The following is a 19,647-nucleotide window of genomic DNA, read 5'->3' as shown; positions in this document are numbered from 1 at the left end:
ATGTGCTGTCAATGTATCCCTTACATGTATATATATATTGAAAAATATTTAAAAAATTAAAATCCGGATTTTCAACATCTATAGTTTAATCCCGAGGACTTCCGATAAAATATCTTTGGATTTCCATTGGTTATAAATTGTGCCATCTACAAAATTCAAATGGTCAATGAAAATGGTAAACAAAGCTGACGATTAAGTCTTTGCGACCAAACCATTTACTTATCCAGTTACACATATTGTTAAATATGTACTTATCCAATTTGACATGACAACAAAAAACACGGAGTAGTTCAGATGGGCCCAGAAGGCTGTGGTCACTAAAACTATTTTTTCACATTCATTGTCATTGTTCATGATTCTTCGGAAAAATCTTCCTCATGTTCCTTGATTATTTAACATTGGGCAACTCAAAATATTGACTAGGCTTTATCACTTCAAACCACCATACTCTGATCATTTCTCATATCTGTATAAACATATATGTTATTATATTTAATAATTTATATAATTCAATGGAAATCAATCAACAAAAATAGTTTTCAGTAACATAATTATTGTCTCCTCTGAGATTCGACTCATTGATATCTCAGTTTATAACAAAGGGTACAAGTCAAATTGGCACCTATAGAAAAAGTCAAATCGGCACCTTTAAAAAAAGTCAAATCAGCATCTGGTCATATCGGCACCTATTTAAAAGTCAAGTAGGCATTTAGTTGGTCAATTTGGCATCTAATTATATCATGAATATTTGATATAATATATATAAATAATTCTAAATATGGATAAATGTTTGATATGATATAGATAAATAATTCTAAATTTTGGGGTTGGATTATATCATTCATTACATCGCCAATCATGAAAAGAGTACTTTAGCATGCTGCTTGATAATTCAAAAAGGGCATGTCAAACATTGTCTTTTATTTTGTACACAGTAGCGAGTAGGGGTTTAAGCTAGGAGTTTGAGGGCTTTAGTCACTTTTACTTTTACTTTTTTACTTTTACGCAAGATGAAAATCAATCTTATTTTGGGTAACATTAAGGGACCAAGGACATATATTACTGGCTATACATATGCCCAAGTCTTTCAAGGATCTTTGAAGGCCTTAGGCATGCTACAGATGCAAGCAGTTATTGCATGATTTGTGTGACGGTTAAATATGAAGATAAGAGACATTCCTGATCAACAAAATCTCTCAGTTTCAGAATCACAGCATAAATGAAAATGTCACTACATAATCGTTATCCCTGTAAAAACGTTTAAATCGATATTTGGAGTTCATTTTTATAAACTTGGAAAGATTAAAATGACTGTATATTTTAAATTTATCAAGAATAGATCATGTTTACTTTCGATTTTAAAACGAAATAAAAACAGGAAGTGACAAGAGAAAATGAAGATGATGATAAATTTAGAATAAATCAGGATTCATCTATGGACTGGTTCGTGTTGAACAAAAAGGCAAGAAATTATCAATTTTTAAAGAAATATATTTGTGCCTCTAGTTTAATTTGATAAGAGAAGATTTCATATTTTACGTTTTAATGTCTATTAAACTAATAAGAATATGTTCACGCATGCGCAGTACATGATAAAGAAAATACCTGTTTGACCCATGAAAATATTTTTGAACGTTTTGAATAAAGTTTCATCTTTATAATCAAAATTGTTGAAAGATTTTGATGAAACTTTATAAAATGTGCCGAAAATACGTTCGTATGACGAAATTACATCAAACGAACTGCAAATAGCGATCGGTTGAGAAATTTTGAAATTAAAATGCGAACTGTCCAGGGGAAAATAATTTTGTTCTACTGATGAAACTACTAAAACATCTATGGATAAACGAACTGCAAATTGTGGTCTTTTGAGAATCATTGAAATTGAAATGCCTACTAACCGATATTACTGGGAAAAATAATTATAATGGTCAATTATGAGTTTATAAACGGATTAGTGACCCATCCGATGACGATAAGCAGATTACCTGTAATCACAACTTATAACACTTGCTTTTAAGGGTTAATTAGCTGAGGGTCATAAACTTGTCAGAAACATGAAGACAGATAGAATTATAGTATTTTCATTAAAGTAATACCGTAAAAAGGGCATTGACTTGCGAAAAAGGGCAGGGCGTCTTAAAAGGGCACAGGTCGGCAGTAGGATAAGGGCGGGCAAACCGCCCTGTGAAAACAATTTAGCTGGAACACTGAATCATGCAAAATGCTTAACTGGTTAAAACATGCATAACAAATATCTAATACCTTGAATACACATTTTAAAGTTGAACGAAAAAAATACATACAGAAACCCCCAAAAATTGTTAAAAAAGTCAATATTTCTGGACAACACCTTCTTTATTTTAATCTTTTTGCTTAAAATACTGAAAAAAATATATATTATATTTAACATGGGTGCCAAAATGACTACATTGGGTGCTGATTTAACCAGGTGCCAATTTGACTAGGTGCTGATTTGACTAGAATTCATAACAAATCAGCCTCACAAAGTTGGACTACTAAAAGATTGCATGTATATGATAATCATGGTTATTTATTTTGTTTGAAATTGATTATATTATCAGTCTTTATTTGGAATTAACTACAAGATAGATTAATTAACCTTCTTGCTGCGGATACTTTTATATGGTTGCATTTCGTGTGCAAGAAAATAGCACAGCTTGAAGTCTGTGAGTCACATGCCCAACAATGACCTCATTTGATATATGACATCACGCCCTTGTGGCATTACTTTTGAGACCTATTGTCAGTATTGAAGAAAAATGTTAAATGGTTTAATCTTCAGTATTTTATTTGAAAGAGATACAGCAATGATTTTATAATTAGAAGCTTACATGATTAAGCATATGGACATATACTTCCCTCTGGCAGTAGGAGGGTTAAATAAGTTATTTTGAACATATAACAAGCAAGAAATTAAGATTCTGTTAACAAGATATAAAGGATGTACTTGGGTCAGGTTTAGGAATTTGTGTTAGATGTTTGGACTACTTGGTTTTTTTCCTACAATACAGGGTAAATTATTTTGCCCCATAACACCCATTTTCATTTTCATATAAGACTAGCTCATAAAAGGTCATTTACCAAAATTTAAGCAGATTCTAGATTTCTTTTCTTTCGATAACTTGAGACCCAAATAATACCAATGCAAATATAAGGTCTGAGTCAGCCTTTTCCCGCCATTTAAAATTTTTTAAATATCTCAAAAAGGAGCTCCATAACCTATCAATATTTTTAGCTTGTTTTGATCCTTAACTTATGCTCTTTGACTTATACATGTAGTATAAATTTTGTTTAAATTCTAGAATTTTTTAATTTCACCTACATGTAAGCACATCCTTGAAAAAAAAGTAAGGCTAATTTCAGCTATAAGTATAAATGAAAAATTACTACTTCTTTGACTTTTCTTTTTTTTCATGATCATCCTCAATTGGAAGTCATAACTACTTATTATATAAGTATAAATATACTATTCAGAGTCACCAGTTGATAGCTTGTAATTAATTGGTTATCTTCATTCCTTTCATCCCATTTTTTGAACCATTTAACATGTTTAAGGTGGATCATCAGTATATATTGCCTCATACAGAATTATCTCTGTACTTTGCTGAAATGTAGATTTTAACTTGCTTTTCGTAATATATATCATGTATATAGTAATAAGTATGTGTCATCAACAGGCTATTTTCACAATTTTTGCATAGATTATTCATCATTATTCATGATAAAAACAACTTTTTGTTTTGAAAAAGAAAATCTATGAGATAGAATTTTAAATAAAATATTAGAAGATAGGTCTTATTTATGCTTTAGGAAAATAAAAAGAACAAATGGTGTCACAGAAATTGTTTTCTTGCAGCTTGCTTACAGTTTCATAATAGCATTCATTTATAAAACTTTTACTATAAGAGTTATCTCCCCTTAAATTGGATATTTGATTTGACTAAAAGAAATATTTGGTATTTGTTAACAGTGTAAAGATTGTAATAGAGTATTCTTTTACTTTATTCAAATAAACAGTCTGACACATTAACACTTTCCTTACTGGTTTGAACTGGTCTATGCGTTTCTATGAAAATCAAATATAAGCAAAGAACTATACTGTATTGCTGTATTAATACCGTATAGCGGGTTATTTTCGCGGGGTGTTTATTTTCGCTTATTTTGGCGGATAAACGAAAATCGCCAAAATAAATTCAGCGAAAAATTTATGCATATGTTGAGTATTTTCTAATAGCTATTTTTCCCATCGACAACTCAATAACGGTATATGTTAGTTTTAACAACATAAATGCCAAAGGGCATTGTACATACATGTATTTTATAAAATGACTGTCAGGTGTGTATACCCTTATTAATAAGTGTCAAGAAGGTACACCTTATCAGGTAATTACCCTTATTAATTAGTGTCAAACTATATATATAAGAATTGTAAACACTCATGATAATTTTGTTACCTAATTAGTAAGTACATCAAAGGTTCGGTCAATTTCGTAACTAATCAACCGTATTTACAAGACGTTTGAATACCTGTAACAAATATCTAAGTCACCGGTATTCTATTTATTAACTGTATCTGAATATAATCAATAAATAAGACGTCATTTAGTTAAAAACAAATCATTTTACCATATCAATAGACACTTGTTTGTCAAGTTTTACAACTTTATTAACTGCAACAATTTCAGTATCCGCCATATATTCAATTGGGATTTAAGAATCCGCCAAAATAAAAACCGCCAAAATTTTTCGTATACTTTGTTGCCCCTAAATCGCGAAATTTTACAACCACGAAAATAACCAGCTATATGGTATTGCAATCTGAGATGGCAGTATACAGTGAATCTACCTTTATGGTTTGTTGTATCCAATATCTTATATCTTAAACATGTATATATATATGAGAGGAACAGATGTCAATGTGTACTATTCCACTATTCCTACACTGCCTGTGCATGTGCACAAAGCCTTGTCAAGTTCACATTTGAAACACTGCGTAGGTTTTGATACACACATTTTCATTTTATAACTTTTAAACCCTATTTATACACGAGTTATACTCTATTGGGTGAACCGGTCTGCTGTGCTGAAAAATGATTCATGTGTTTTACTATTTTTGTCAAAATAAGTTAAGTCTTTGATCTTGTACAGTTTTTTTCATGTTCTTTTATAGAACTATGGGGTAAGTTCAAATTTCTTTGTTTTTAAAATTTTATATGTATATTAATGTAAGAAGTTGTCAGCATCTTTGTTGTCTGAAGACATTTGGTTTCAAACAATAACGAGTATAAGTGTATGGATCTCTATGAAATTGTAGCACAAGGTTCCATACCACAAAAGGAAGGTTGGGATATATTGCTTTTAGGGGTTATTGTTCTAGCTGTGATTAGGGGCCAAAAAAGGGGAAAAAACTAGGATTTTCTGGTTTTGGACAATAATTTGAGAATTTATAAGTCTATTGATCTCGACAAATTGTACCACAAGGTATCATACCAAAAAAGTAAGGTTGGAATTGATTTTTGGGGTTATCCCCCTTAAAGTTTGGGTAAAAGGAGCCAAAAACACTACTTTTCTAATCCTTTGTTATTTATAAATTGCTTATTTCATGACCAATTTCAATGGGGTTTAATTCAAAGTCTGTGATTCTTTGGGTTCTTGGATATGCTGAATTACCCGTGTATTTAGATTTTGGGCCCCATTATTAAATTGGTCCAAATTGAGGTCTAAAGGGTCCAAAATGAAAATTTTAGTTTGATTTCAACAAAAATTATATTCTTCGTGTTCTTAGGGTTGTTTGATATGCTGTATCTAACCCTGTATTTAGATTTTTGATTTTGGGCCAGGTTTCAAATTGGTCCACATTAAGGTCAAAAGTGTTCAAAATTAAACTTAGTTTGATTTTAACAAAATGAGATCTTGGGGTTCTTATAAACATGTTTTTAAATTTTTGATTTTTGGGTCCAGTTTTCACGTTCTTGTAAATCAACTTTGTTTAATTTCATAAAAAAATTGAATATATGGGTATCTTTGATATGCTGAATCTAACCATGTATTCAGATTTTGAATTTTGGGCCACATTATCAAAATGGTCCACATTGAGGTCCAAAGGGAAAAAAGACCAAACTTTATGCATTTGTGTTGTATTTTACTGATATGGGGACTGAGTTTTTGGCACTCAACATTAAGACTTTTTCTTTTACAGCAACATAGCAGGCAAGGCACAGGATTTCTTTCAAGCCTTTACACTTTTCATTTTTTTTTATTTCAAATATTTGAGGAAATTATTGCTGCTGTTTATACATGTTTAAGGTGATGATATCTGTGGTTGTTAGAACTCTGTTTGATTTTATTTTATAAGTGAATGCTTTGCTGCTTTTAAGCTTGTTATATTCATATTACATGCTTTTCTTTTGTAGAATGAATGAATTGTAGAAATGGATAAACTTGACAAGAAAAGAAGAAGATCTGTCAGACTTTTATCTCAAGCAGATGAGATAGAAAAAGCTTTGGTAACATTTAAAAACATGATTTTATCATATACTTATAGCAAATAACATTTAATTTTTACAGTATGATAACAGCATTGAATTTACATGAATTCCATATTTTTCCGAAATGGTGTTTAGCGGGCTGATATGAAAAATTTATCACGTGCCTTTCTGTAACGTTATCGCATGGCATTCTTTCGATACTCGGAAAATTCCGGAAAATACACCTCAATGGTACATTTTCAGTGAAAAACATTGCAATTAAAGTAGGGTACAAAACAATTATTACGATACAGGATAATATATTATGTAAAATAAAAAAATAAAAAAATGTTCAAATAAATGCATTTTTAAAAGTTTCATACATAATTTAGAAAGTTACTTTACAAATGTTTTTACAAATTTTTCCAAACAGTGTTCATTATGTTTTGTTGATTTTTTTTATCGTCAATATAAAAATATATCATGTTGTTTTTTCCCCTCTGTTGAGGCATATTTTGAAAGATTTCATATCGGATGTACTACATTTTGCGTCCGACGTCTGTAAACTTTTCACTTTTTGGACTTCTACGTGAGAACCACTAAAAAGGATCAATATATTAAACTGTTATTTTTCTCTATTGTTGAAGCATATGATAAAAAGATCATAACATGTCATTTTTCATATCAGATGTATTATAAGCCCTCGGTCAATATCAGCCCTCGAGCCTTCGGCTCTTGGGCTGATAATACATCTGATATGAAAAATGCCATGTAATAATCTGATATTATCAGACAGTCAGGGGTACTAATTGTACAAGTTATTTTTATTTACTTGAAGAAGTAAATAATAATATACTTATATAAGTAAATTCGTTATATTCATATTTTCTCATAAAGTTTGAATAATCTCCCCTTAATTTTCTCAAAAAAATTTACTTGTATAAGTAATTTTTTTTTACAATCTCTAAAATTCTCAAGTTTTGGGATGTAAAAACATGCCTTAAACAATTTTTCTCTGGTTAGCTCATAATTTTTTATTAGAGTTCAATGTTTCATCTCATTAATTCAATAGAGAAAGTAATTGTGCAAGGCCTTCAAAAATTGCCCCTTGGAGGCTTGTAAATGATCATGAGCAGTATTATGAAGATAACAAACAAATGAGATTTTCATTGTCCATGAAATTACATTTCAATAATTAGTAAAGGCATCTGCAAAGGACAGACAATTAAAAATTCTATTAGAGCAAAGAAGTCATGAGAAATTCAAGAAAAGAAAATAGTATGACTTTTTTACTTGTATAAGTAAAAAAATCTGAATGTCTAAGGGACATAACTAATCCATTAAAATAATTTACCTATCCAAGTAAATAAAATACACTTGTATAAGTATCTTACAATTTTACTTATATAAGTATATTAATATTTACTTCTTCAAGTAAATAAAAATAACTTGTACAAGTAGTACCCCTGACTGTCAGACTATAGCCAAGTACTACGACTCTTTTCAAAAAAATCTTACAGGTAAAAACATTCGTAAATTGGCCAATTCAGTATAACTTGGGTGAATGTGATTAGTTTCTATCATAAGATTTTTTGTGAAAATTGTCCCTGCTAGGCATTTTTTCTGACTTTCTCTAACAATTCATGGATTTTCTTTCAGGTCTTTTTATTTAAATCTGGTCCAAACGGCTGTTATGAGCTTTTCTAATACTTTGTGTACAGATCTGTAAAATATTTTGCTCTCACACTAAATTTTAGACGGAACCACACCTATGGTGCTTTTCACAAAAAATCGTAACAGTTTAATTACTCAAAAGGTTGTGCATGACAAACATGACTTGTGAGTGAATGTAATATAAGGTTGTTTTTTAAAGGATTCACTGGCTATTATCTTGATTATAGCTCTTACAGTTTTAAGTTTAAAATATAGACTGTGTTACTGGTGATCTGCCAGTATTATGCAATAAGGCATGTATGGGCACTGTTATTAAAAGTTATCATACATTGTCAATTATTGTCTGAAAAAATCTTACAATGGTCAAATATTTGCAAAGCTTTCAGATATAATGCAGTAAGTGATCCATTTTTGCCTTGAAAAAAGTAGAAAAACCTAGATTTATGCTTTCTGTAGAGGTACATGTACATGTAGGTTAATGGTATTTGGAAACATCTAAACTTCTTGATCATGCAGTTGCCCAAGGCTACTAGTTTTTTGGTTGGGCGAATATATTTTATCATGATCACCCAGCTGAATCTAAATTATTTTGCAGTGAATCCCATTTCTACTCTTCCCCGCAATAAAAACAAAAATGGTTCTAAATTAAAAAAAAACCCTGATTGTCTAATTGCTAAAGTAAGATAATAGAGGAGAAAATTTCCAGAAACCAATAAGTTTTCGATCTGCAGTCAGGATTTGACATTTACCCTTTCTCTAATGTGTTTGTTTCTCTCTTTTGGAACTTCTACAATTATTTCATTATTGTTTATTGTTAACAAGTAAACTGCAGAGTCTGCCTTGCTTCCGAGATGCTCTCAAGTTTTCCAGGGAGTCATTATAAGCCTGTATTTGTTGATAACTTGTCATTGCATAGCTATTTACAAAATCTTACAACAAAAAATCTAAATGCAAAATCATTTGAATAAATATCAAAACATTTAGTTTACTATCCAAATTTCAATAAGAAGTAGCTAAATATTATTTTTAAATAAATAGTACTAACTTCAAGGATTGCTCTAGCTTGCATTTGAAATATACTAATGATTCATTTTTATTATTATACTTTTTACAGATAGATAACTTTGAAGCAAAATATGGCAGTGTATGGAAGGATTTTTCTCCAGATTATGTTTCATGTAGGAGAAAATCCATCACAGGAAGGAGATCTGGAATCCATAAGAAACTTCCTTTGCCTGTAATAAATGATGATTTGACAACAGATGAATTATCAGTACATAACAGATTTGACTCCCCTGAATTGTTGAGAGCTCCTGACAACTTATCAGCTGACAACTCCCTTAATGGAAAAGTGAACACCAGTGCAGTAACACCTAATTTGATGGTACCTGAAAATGATCAAGAAAGTCTGAAGTTGGAAACTCCAAAATCGTATGCAGGTGAAAACATGTTATTTGTATTATTGGTCAAGGAATTGGTGTGATATTATGAAAGGGTCTTAACTTTTCAAGGAAGATTTATTTTTATTCGTTCCTTAGATTGACTAACACTAACTAACTGATAAAATTAAAAATAGGAATTTCAGTAATCATGAGGATATAAAGTTATTATGATGAACAAACATGACAGAAAAAATCAATAAATGGTTTCAACATGACAGAAAATATTTAGATTTTCATTTGATTTTTGTTGTCCAATTATATTGATTGCATGAAGAGCCAACTAGATAATTTCCCCTCGTGTAAATGTATGTGAAAAACACCTCTTTCTGTCTCTCATATGTCTTTTAAATGTCTTACAAAATGTATGTTTCTCAACAAAAAATATATGTAAAAAAATAAGTATTCACTTGAAAAGCACAATTTATGACAGGAGGTGATAACTCTGTCAGAATTCCCACAATAACAGTATGCCTGTTATTTTCTATAAAAACTTGTTTAAGTTATACCCTTGACTGTTAAGGTATAACAGGTGTCTTCCTCCATCTTGGAATGTAAAATAGGAATAACTGTCTGTCTTGACGTGTTGATGTTAATGAAATGTGCAAATTTTGAGAGATAAATGCAATTATTACATTGGTTGCAATGACAGTCAGGGGTACTACTTGAACAAGTAATCTTTATTTACTTGAAGAAGTAAAAAAAATATACTTATATAAGTTAATTATAATGTTTGAATAATCTCCCCTTAATTTTCTCAAAAATTTACTTGTATAAGTAAATTTTTTTTACAATCCCACAAAAATTCTAAAGTTTTGAGATGTAAAAACATGCCTTTAATGATTTTTACCAGGTTAGCTCATAATTTTTTATTAGAGTTCAATGTTTCATCTCATTAATTCAACAAAGAAACTGATTGCGCAAAGATCTTAAGTATTTGCGCAAGGCCTTCAAAAATTGCCCCTTCGGGGCTGGTAAATGAGCAGTGTATTGAAGATAACAGACAAATGAGATTTTCATTGTCCATGAAATTACACTTACATCATTAGTAAAGACATCTGCAAAGGACAGACAATTGAAAATTCTATTAGAGCAAAGAAATCCTAAGAATTCAAGAAAAGAAGATAGGATGACTTTTTTACTTATATAAGTAAAAAAATCTGAATGTCTAAGGGACATAACTAAGCCAAAAAATTATTTACCTATACAAGGAAATAAAATACACTTGTATAAGTATCCTACAAATTTACTTATATAAGTATATTAATATTACTTCTTCAAGTAAATAAAAATTACTTGTACAAGTAGTACCCCTGACTGAATGAAGAACTGTGATTTCCCAGTGAAATAAAAACCGATAATTTCACGTTAAATAAATCTGATAATTTCACTCCACTGACTTCATACAACAATAGTTGTTGTCAATACGATGTTTATGACGTTGCATCAATACTATTTAGAATGCATAGAAATATAGAATAACCATACATTGTCTCGAAATATAAATTTTATTTGTTCAAGGCTTAGAAACAGGTAGAAAGCAAGGTTTTCCGAGCATTTCTATCCTGTTTTGAGTCGAGTACAAATAAAATTTATATTACGAGATAATGTATTGTTATTTTTTATATACTGCAACTCTTACAACTGTTCCAAATGAATATTTAGGGTAAAACCATCATTTTTTAAGTTAGAGCAAACAACGTAAAACTTCTGCGAACCTGTACCTTTTAATGACATCATAAATAAAACTCTACAGAAATGCATTGTCAATGTTATAAACAAGGCGATATATGGTCAGTGACTGTATATCACAAATGATTATACGGTCAATGCAATTTGACTGCAAATAGCACAGCTGCAGTATATAAAGATATATAAAAATAAGGAGATGTGGTATGATTGCCAATTAGACAACTATCCACCAAAGTTCAAATGAAGTGGATGTAAGCGAATATAGTTCCTTTCATCAATTACTTTATTTCCCTTAATTATATAAAAAGTTTATGGTCAATGTAATAAAAAGAATAACTAATCCAAGAATTAAAATATTGAAACAATTCAAATTGTAAGGGATCACTAATGATAACAAACTCATGTGCTACACACGTTCATGAATTAATGTGTTGTTCGGTCACTTGTTGGATATTTTTCTATATTTGAATTCTTGGATTAGTTATTCTGTAATTCATCATTTGTAAGACTTTTAGACTTTTTAATTATGTGTTATGTCTTATTATTAAAACAGGTTTTACAAGAATAATTTTTGTTTGAAACTGGTATATTTAGTGAAAAATGCATCTAGTACAATAGACAACTATCGAGTTCGATGCATTTCCGTCAAAAACTTTGGTTTTAGTGAACATCATTCGTGCGTTAAGGGGCATCGTCACTTCCGTTCCCATGTGAGCGAGTGGTTGGAAAACTATGATGCTATATTGCACATAATATTCGGCAAATTGAATTCTCATAATTGACAATCAGCACTGCTGTCATTAGGGAATTGTGATTAAGTACCTACAGAATCAACATTATTTCTAGTTTATCCTGCACAATGACGATCACTAAGATGCTTGATAAACGTTTATAGTGCAGGGATACAGGCGATCCCCTCTATCTGTTAAATGACGTCATAAAGGCACGCATAATTGAAGAGTTTTTTTCTGGTGAAGGACAAACTCGAAAGTGGTCTATTATTTTTTAACTTGGCTGTATAAGGGGAGATAACTTCATTGACATTTTCAGATTATTTTGTAAAGGAATGTGTTGTTCGTTTACCTTTTTGTCCCCTGCGAAAAGGGTTGCAGAGGGACCTAGAAATACTGGGCGTTGTCCGTATGTCTGGCCATTTTGTCTTGTTAACGCTCTCACTTGTGCAATTATTTCCAGATTTAAATAAAACTTATAGCATAGGTTTATATCTGCATTATCTTGGACAAATTCAAATCTGTGCCAATCAAATATTTTTAAAAGAGTTATGCTCCTAGGACATTGGAACTCTGTTTTTTTTATTTGTTTTGTTCATGTAGCATGAAAGCCAGTTCGGTGACCCCAATTTTCTTTTTATTATTTGAAAGCACATTATAAGAGCTATGGCACAATATTTTATTATAATTTCAATCATTTAGCTTTGTTTATTTGCGTATGAAATTGGTTTTTCTTTGCATAACATGTACATGTATAATATAAACAAGATCAAACAAATTTGCACAACCTGTTGCTCGAAAAATGAACTCTCTGACCCATATTTTTTATTTTATTTCTACAAATAGCACGATAAGACATTTATCTATAATAAATCTATAAATTACATTTTGATGTACTTATTAAAAAATTCTTTCTATTTAATTAATACTTCCTATTGACCTTTAGGGCATATGCACTAGTTTTGTTCATGTTCAGTGTTTCAAGAAAACAGGTTTACATAATAAGATAAACAGTTAACTTAAGCTTAAGCCTTCCCTGGGTACCATGTATGTTTAAACAAAACAGCCCTCAAAACAAATGCTCAAACTTTCTGGAACTTGTATGAATATTGATGGAAGAGAGCATCAATTTGAGGTTTAAAAACTTTTTTAGTTTCTCATTCTACTGTATTACATGAGTAAGGGGTATTAAACTGTCAGATTTAAAGCAATCTTTCTGCTGTTGTTAGCAAGTTCCCTTTTGATTTAGAAAATTTTCTGTTTTGTCAGACATGAGTTATGGGACTTCAACTGTCAGATTTAAGGCAATTTTTAACATGCCACATACTTATAATTACAAGAGTATGCTTGGATAATTTTATTCTAACTGAATATTGTTTTTTTGGATTGGTGATTTTAGTAAAATATAATCTCCATTTTGATTTTGTAAATTTCCCAATTTGTAATTCTGGAGTTATTGGCGGATCCAGAACTTTTCATGGGGAGAGGGGGGGGGGGGGCACTGACTGACCTAAAGGGGGGGGGGGCTCCAGTCATGCTTCAGTGATTCCCTATATTATCAACCAAATTTTTCCCACAAAAGGGGGGGGCCAGGGCCCCCCCCCCTGGATCTGCCTATGGCCAAGCATACCAGGAGCTAGTGCTGCTGTTTTATTGAATAGTTTTAAAGCATTAGTATTTCTTATATTTTCAGATAAATTGAAATAAACTTGAATTTGAATATGAAAACTATTATATATACCGCTAATATGTTTTCGTTTGTTTTTGTTTTTAAGGTAAACCTGTTAAGGATTTTAGCAATACTCCAGATAATGTTGAAGTGCCATTTGAAACAGAGTTTGAAAGTCCTGATTACCCTGAGGGTATTTTGATTGGACAAAATAATTATATTGATCTGTGTCAGAGTCCCATAATGCCAGAAAGATATTCACAGATGGGAATTCCGGTCACACCTAAATACAAGAAAGTTGACAATGAGTTCAGAACCCCGTGTGCAATTCTAAAATTAAATGATTCTTTACCATATTCCCCATCACAGCCAGTTTTCTCAACACCATCACTCAATTTACCTAAATCCAATTCAGAGACACCATTCTCATCACACTTTATTTTTGACCGAGTTGAAAATAGTTCTGTATCTTCACCGTCAGAATCAGAGATGACAGAATCTTGTTTAGACATATGCTCAGAGACATCAGAAAAGGAAGAAACAGCGTATCAGACAGCACCAAAGCAACAACTGTCATCAAGTAAACTGTCAAATAAGAAAGTTAACAAGACAGAAAATTTAGAAACCTCTGGAGAAAAACTTGAGCGGGAAAGAAAAGAGACATCTACCTTTTTGTCAATATGCAAATCTCTTGCTAGTAAAATTGTTAATGTAGTGCGTAAAACTCCTGAAAATGATACTGATAAGCAGACAGAAAATTTAGAAAATACAATTCAAGATTTTTTTCCAGCTGCTGAAGTTATTGATACATTAGAAGATAAAACACATTTGGATGTAAATTGTGAGACAAAGTTAGTCTTTGAGTGTGAAAAAGAAATGGAAATATGTGTATCTGATATGCCTGTGAATAATACAACAATTACGAAAAAGATTGAAGACAATTTGTTTGACCTGCATTCTGCAAATCATGATTTGTTTTTGACAGTTAGCAATAAATCTGAAAAATCAAACAATGACATCATTAACAAATGCAATAAGAATGTAAAACTTAAAACACATGGAAGTTTGGGTAAGGAAACAACTGAAAACGAAGATGCTGAGTCGAAAGATACATTAGATATGATATCTAGTCATTGTCATACTGAATCACTGTCTGATAATAATAATGTTAAATCATTTACACTGTTGAAGTCTGTTGGTAGTGAAGAAGAGGAAGAATGTCATATCAAAGATATAAATCTTAGAGATTTTAATTCAAATTCTAAACGTAGAGCAGTGTCTGAAAAAGTACAAGAGTCTAATGTGCAGAAACATGTTCATTTACTATCAAATGATGCAAAATCTGAAAGAGGAGTGGTTACTGATCATCAACAAATCACTGGCCAAATCTGTTCCCATGAAACAGTTCAAGAAGGAAATAAGGCACCAAAGAAAGCTGCCATAAAAAAGCAGAGTAAAGCAAAAAGGCTATCCATCGATTCACATATATTGCCTGACATTTCTTCAGGAAAGTTGTCTCATGATGCTGATGCAAAAGATGATAAATTAAAGAAGAAAAAATCATCAACAGCTCGTAGAAGATCAGCTGATCCAGTTCTGTTAGCTCGCATGAGTGAAAAATTTGGTGACAAACCTGGACCAAGCTGGACAAGTGCTAAAAAGTGTGCTGATGTGGAAGAAGTAAATGAACAGAAAAAAGACGCCAATATTCCTTCCCTAGAAGAGGAAATACCTAAGAAGAAAAGGGGTAAACCTGCCAAAAGAAATTCAGATATTGGACTTTCTAAACTTAAAAAACAAGACCAGGATTCTGTAGTAAAAAAAGACAGTACTTGTAAGATCAATTCAATTAGTGACAAAAGTAAAATAGAAGATGGTAAGAATAAAGATAATGTATTGAAAGATGATGTACCCAAAAAGAAAAAAGGTCGACCTACTAGAAGGAAATCTGCTGATCCAATTCTGTTGTCTCACATAAGCAAAGACATGGTTTGTAATGATGATGGCATTTGCTCACAGAGGTGTGAAAACAATGAAGATACTAATGAAATAGATTCTCAAAACACTGATAGAAACAGAGCAAACATTAGTAATGAGATTAAAATAAACAGAAGGAAAGGTCGTACTGCAGGAAAGTTAACGTCTGTTAAATTGTCTCAGATCATTGAGGAAGCTGGTGATGATAAAAATGACAGTGGTAATAGTAGTCATGGTAGTGTTGATAGTGGTAAAGATTTTGAAAGTTTCATCAATGAAAATGTTACTAGTCATTGTCTAAATGAAGTCGACAAAAGGGGAATAGAAACTGAGCAGTTGACAGTGAATGAAACAGAAGATCTTGACAAAAACATAACAGAAAGGGAAATTTTACTAAACCATGTAAATAGTGCTGACTTTGACAAAATTCAAGAATTCCTTTCCATGGATGAGGAAAAACCTATTGTCAAAAGTTCTAAATCTCGACGTAGATCTGCTGATTCTCTTACATTGTCTGACAGTGTCTCACATTCTCAGCAGGATGGAAATTCTGACATTCCCTTAAGGAGAACAACAAGAATTAAAAGACGATCAATTGAAATATATCAAGCTGGTGAAAATTATCAGAATAATGAATTGGAGAGTTTCTCAGACAGTGCTAATTCACAAGAAGAAAATAATCCTCTAGGGACAAGTGAAAGTTCATCAGGTGTAAAAGCAAAACCAGCACGAAAACGAAAAATGAAAGAGGAGAATGTTGAGGATCTTTATAGAAACAAAAATTATAAAAGACCTGATGACAGAGTTTGGGAAACTATATTTGAATGTCCTGATGAGCTGAAAAATCCTGACCAGCTTTTAAGTAAGAAGCGCTTTAAAAGGTCAATTTCTTTTGAGTGTATAATGCCAACAAAAATAAAGAAACGTTCAAAAAAAGCTGTAGAAAATGGCTGGGATGCTAAGCGAAGGAAAAAACAACAGCTCCCAGATGAATTTGTCATAGAAAAGCTGGCTGAATTAGATAGTATTTTTAATAGTTGATTTCATTACTTACACAAATTTATATATCATTTTGTGAATGAAATGCAACTTTAAATAGATTAAAGCCATAAAGATCTTATTAAACTTAAGTCCTTTGTTCCTAAGCCATTTTATTTTTATATTGGGTGCATGTATGAACATGATTAATAACCTTATTTTTACTTCTACTTATGGGGAGGGGGATTTTTTAAACTTATGTAATGGATCAGAGGTTAGACCAAAAAAAAAATATGTGTTTATGGTTTCCCAACCAACCCTAATTTTAAGTGCCAGTTTTCTGATGATTTCTTCAAAACTATTTTATCAAGATATTAGCTGTTGCAACCGCTAACTTATTTCATCAAATTACTGGACAGAAATGACTCAAAAGTCAAAATGTGTTAAAATCACAATTCTGTTCATTGACAAACTGCAAATGAGGCAGTTTGCGTATGTTAATAACAGAACAGGAATTGGACTAAAAAAAAAACTGACCAACCTATCCTATACTTTTTTGGAAGGAAAACATATTATTTTTTTGGCCTTATCATCATGATCATCATTTTTATTATTTTGCCTGCAATGAATGCCAGAAGAAGAGTGACGCGAATGTTACGTTTCTGGTACATGTATATGGATACTATATTAAAACAAGTAATATTTAATTATTTACTTTTGATAAGACCATTGTTGCTTTAACACCTGTATGTTTATTAGAATTGCAAGCAGTATACATTCAGGTCATTACCATGATAACATTAATCTAATACATATACATATGAAAGTGTTTGCAATAATGAAGTTATACCATGTATACAGACTGACTTTAAGGTATGTTAATTGGTATTATGTTGATTAAGCACATACATGTATACATCTAAGTGTATGAATTGATTTTAAGGCATTTATGTACATCTGATAGGGTTCATTTGTCCTCATATTCATGGATCATTGATAATGTTAATTTTATGTAATATTTGTTGTTTAACCTTTTTCTCGAAGACTTTCATCATAAAATCAATCATTGAAATAGTAAAAAGTAACAAGAACAACTGAAAATGAAATTTGAATAAAATTTTGATGTTTTTATATTGTATTGTGCTACCTTGTCATTTGCTTGTAATGATCTAATACAATGTTTTTACTTGAAATACAACAAAATGCAAAATAATCAAGTGAAATTTAATGATATTGTACCTGGGACCATTACACTAAATATATTAGTCCTCGATTGTACAGGCTAGAGCAAAAAGCCATCAAATCTTATTCATATATTTTTGAAAAGTGTATAGATCTAAGCCTTAAAAAAATGTTCATGTACATATGAAAAATGCATAAAAATTGTAAATATTAATGTCATGAATACAGTATTGGTATATATATACGTACGTAGATATTAAATAATAGACAAATATTTTGTTTTGGAGAGATGATTTTGTCTTGCATTGGGAAAATAGAAACAATGAAAAATTACCATATAAAATATTTGCAGTGTTTAATTGTCTTGCCATGCCAAGAAAGTCTAAGTAAGCAAGACATAGGTATTACTATAACAATGGCCAACAATTTATAAATAGCAGTAAGATCTTATCCCAACTTTCACATAAGATGCCAAAAATGTGAAGTTTATTATTTCTAATAATTTAATTCTTTTATACTCTGATTTAATTCTGTTATGTCTTTTCTTTGCCCTTGACAGCCTGTTATTGTCACCTGACCTTGATCTACAGTGGTTAGGTTAAGTGTTCTAGATGAAGTCTGTTCCACAGTAATTTTAAACTACATGATGTGTCAACAATATTTGATGTAGTAGTGTTTGTTGATCTGACATATGTCTTATGGTCTTAGATACATAATTTTTGTCTCGCCGGCGAAGAAAGTCGAGGAAAGTGAGACATATGGATTCCTTTTTTAGCGACTGTGACGTTTCCGGCTCAGGCGTCCACAATTGTTAAGTTTTCTGCTTAAGTTAGTTTGATAGGAACTACTTGTGATAGATCATTGATATTTAATAGAAAATTGCATTACTATCAGTACATATCAGTTTCACGACTTTTTTGAGGCCCTGCCCCCTTATTGGACATGGTCCAGTGACTTTAAATTAATTAGCAATTTTCAATGTTAAGTTTTCTGCTTAAGTTAGTTAGATAGGATCTACTTGTGATAGATCAATGATATTTTGTATAAAGTCGCATAACTATCAGCACATATCAGTTTGACGACTATTTTGAGGCCCTGCCCCCTAGAACATGGTCCTGTGACTTTGAATTAATTAGCATTTTGAGGCCCTGCCCTCTTATTGGACATGGTCCAGTGACTTTGAATTAATTTGCAATTTTCAATGTTAAGTTTTTCTGCTTAATTCAGTTTGATGAAAACTACTTGTGATAGATCAATAATATTTTGTATGAAGTTACATAACTTTCAGTACATTTTTGAGGCCCTGCCCCCTAGGACATGCTCCAGTGACTTTGAACTAATTAGCAATTTTCAACGTTAAGTATTCTGCTTCAGTTAATTTGATAGGATCTACTTGTGATAGATCAATGATGTTTTATAGGAAGTAACATTACTATCAGTACATCCCAGTTTGATGACTATTTTGAGGCCCTGCCCCCTTATTGGACATGGTCCAGTGACTTTGAATTGATTAGCAATTTTCAATGTTAAGTATTCTGCTTAAGTTAGTTTGATAGGATCTACTTGTGATAGGTCAATGATAATTTGTATGGAGTTACATTACTATCAGTACATATCAGTTTGATGACTATTTTGAGGCCCTGCCCCCTTATTGGACATGGTCCAGTGACTTTGAATTGATTAGCAATTTTCAATGTTAAGTATTCTGCTTCAGTTAGTTTGATAGGATCTACTTGTGATAGGTCAATGATAATTTGTATGAAGTTACATTACTATCAGTACATGTCAGTTAGATGACTATTTTGAGACCCTGC

General features: G+C 31.2%; 1 protein-coding gene across 1 annotated transcript; it reads left to right on the top strand.

Moving 5' to 3' along the window:
- The first annotated feature begins 72 nt into the window (after window positions 1-72).
- On the top strand, window positions 73-18,107 carry LOC127712471 (uncharacterized). Its single transcript, XM_052218914.1, has 4 exons — window positions 73-175; window positions 6,438-6,530; window positions 9,280-9,604; window positions 13,803-18,107. The coding sequence occupies exons 2-4, from the start codon at window positions 6,456-6,458 to the stop codon at window positions 16,712-16,714; spliced, it is 3,312 nt and encodes a 1,103-aa protein (XP_052074874.1). The 5' UTR covers window positions 73-175; window positions 6,438-6,455; the 3' UTR covers window positions 16,715-18,107.
- Window positions 18,108-19,647: the final 1,540 nt, after the last annotated feature.

This window comes from Mytilus californianus, unplaced genomic scaffold, assembly GCF_021869535.1.
Source record: "Mytilus californianus isolate M0D057914Y unplaced genomic scaffold, xbMytCali1.0.p SCAF_8, whole genome shotgun sequence".
Taxonomy (NCBI): Eukaryota; Metazoa; Mollusca; class Bivalvia; order Mytilida; family Mytilidae; genus Mytilus; species Mytilus californianus.
This window is presented reverse-complemented; position numbering and strand designations above follow the sequence as displayed.

Bases quoted from the DNA above. Each gene is read 5' to 3' on its own strand.
- LOC127712471 (XM_052218914.1), top strand. From the start codon at position 6,456: ATGGATAAACTTGACAAGAAAAGAAGAAGATCTGTCAGACTTTTATCT. The intron at 6,531-9,279 runs GTAACATTTAAA...TACTTTTTACAG, and splicing joins ATGAGATAGAAAAAGCTTTG to ATAGATAACTTTGAAGCAAA. The intron at 9,605-13,802 runs GTGAAAACATGT...TTTGTTTTTAAG, and splicing joins AACTCCAAAATCGTATGCAG to GTAAACCTGTTAAGGATTTT.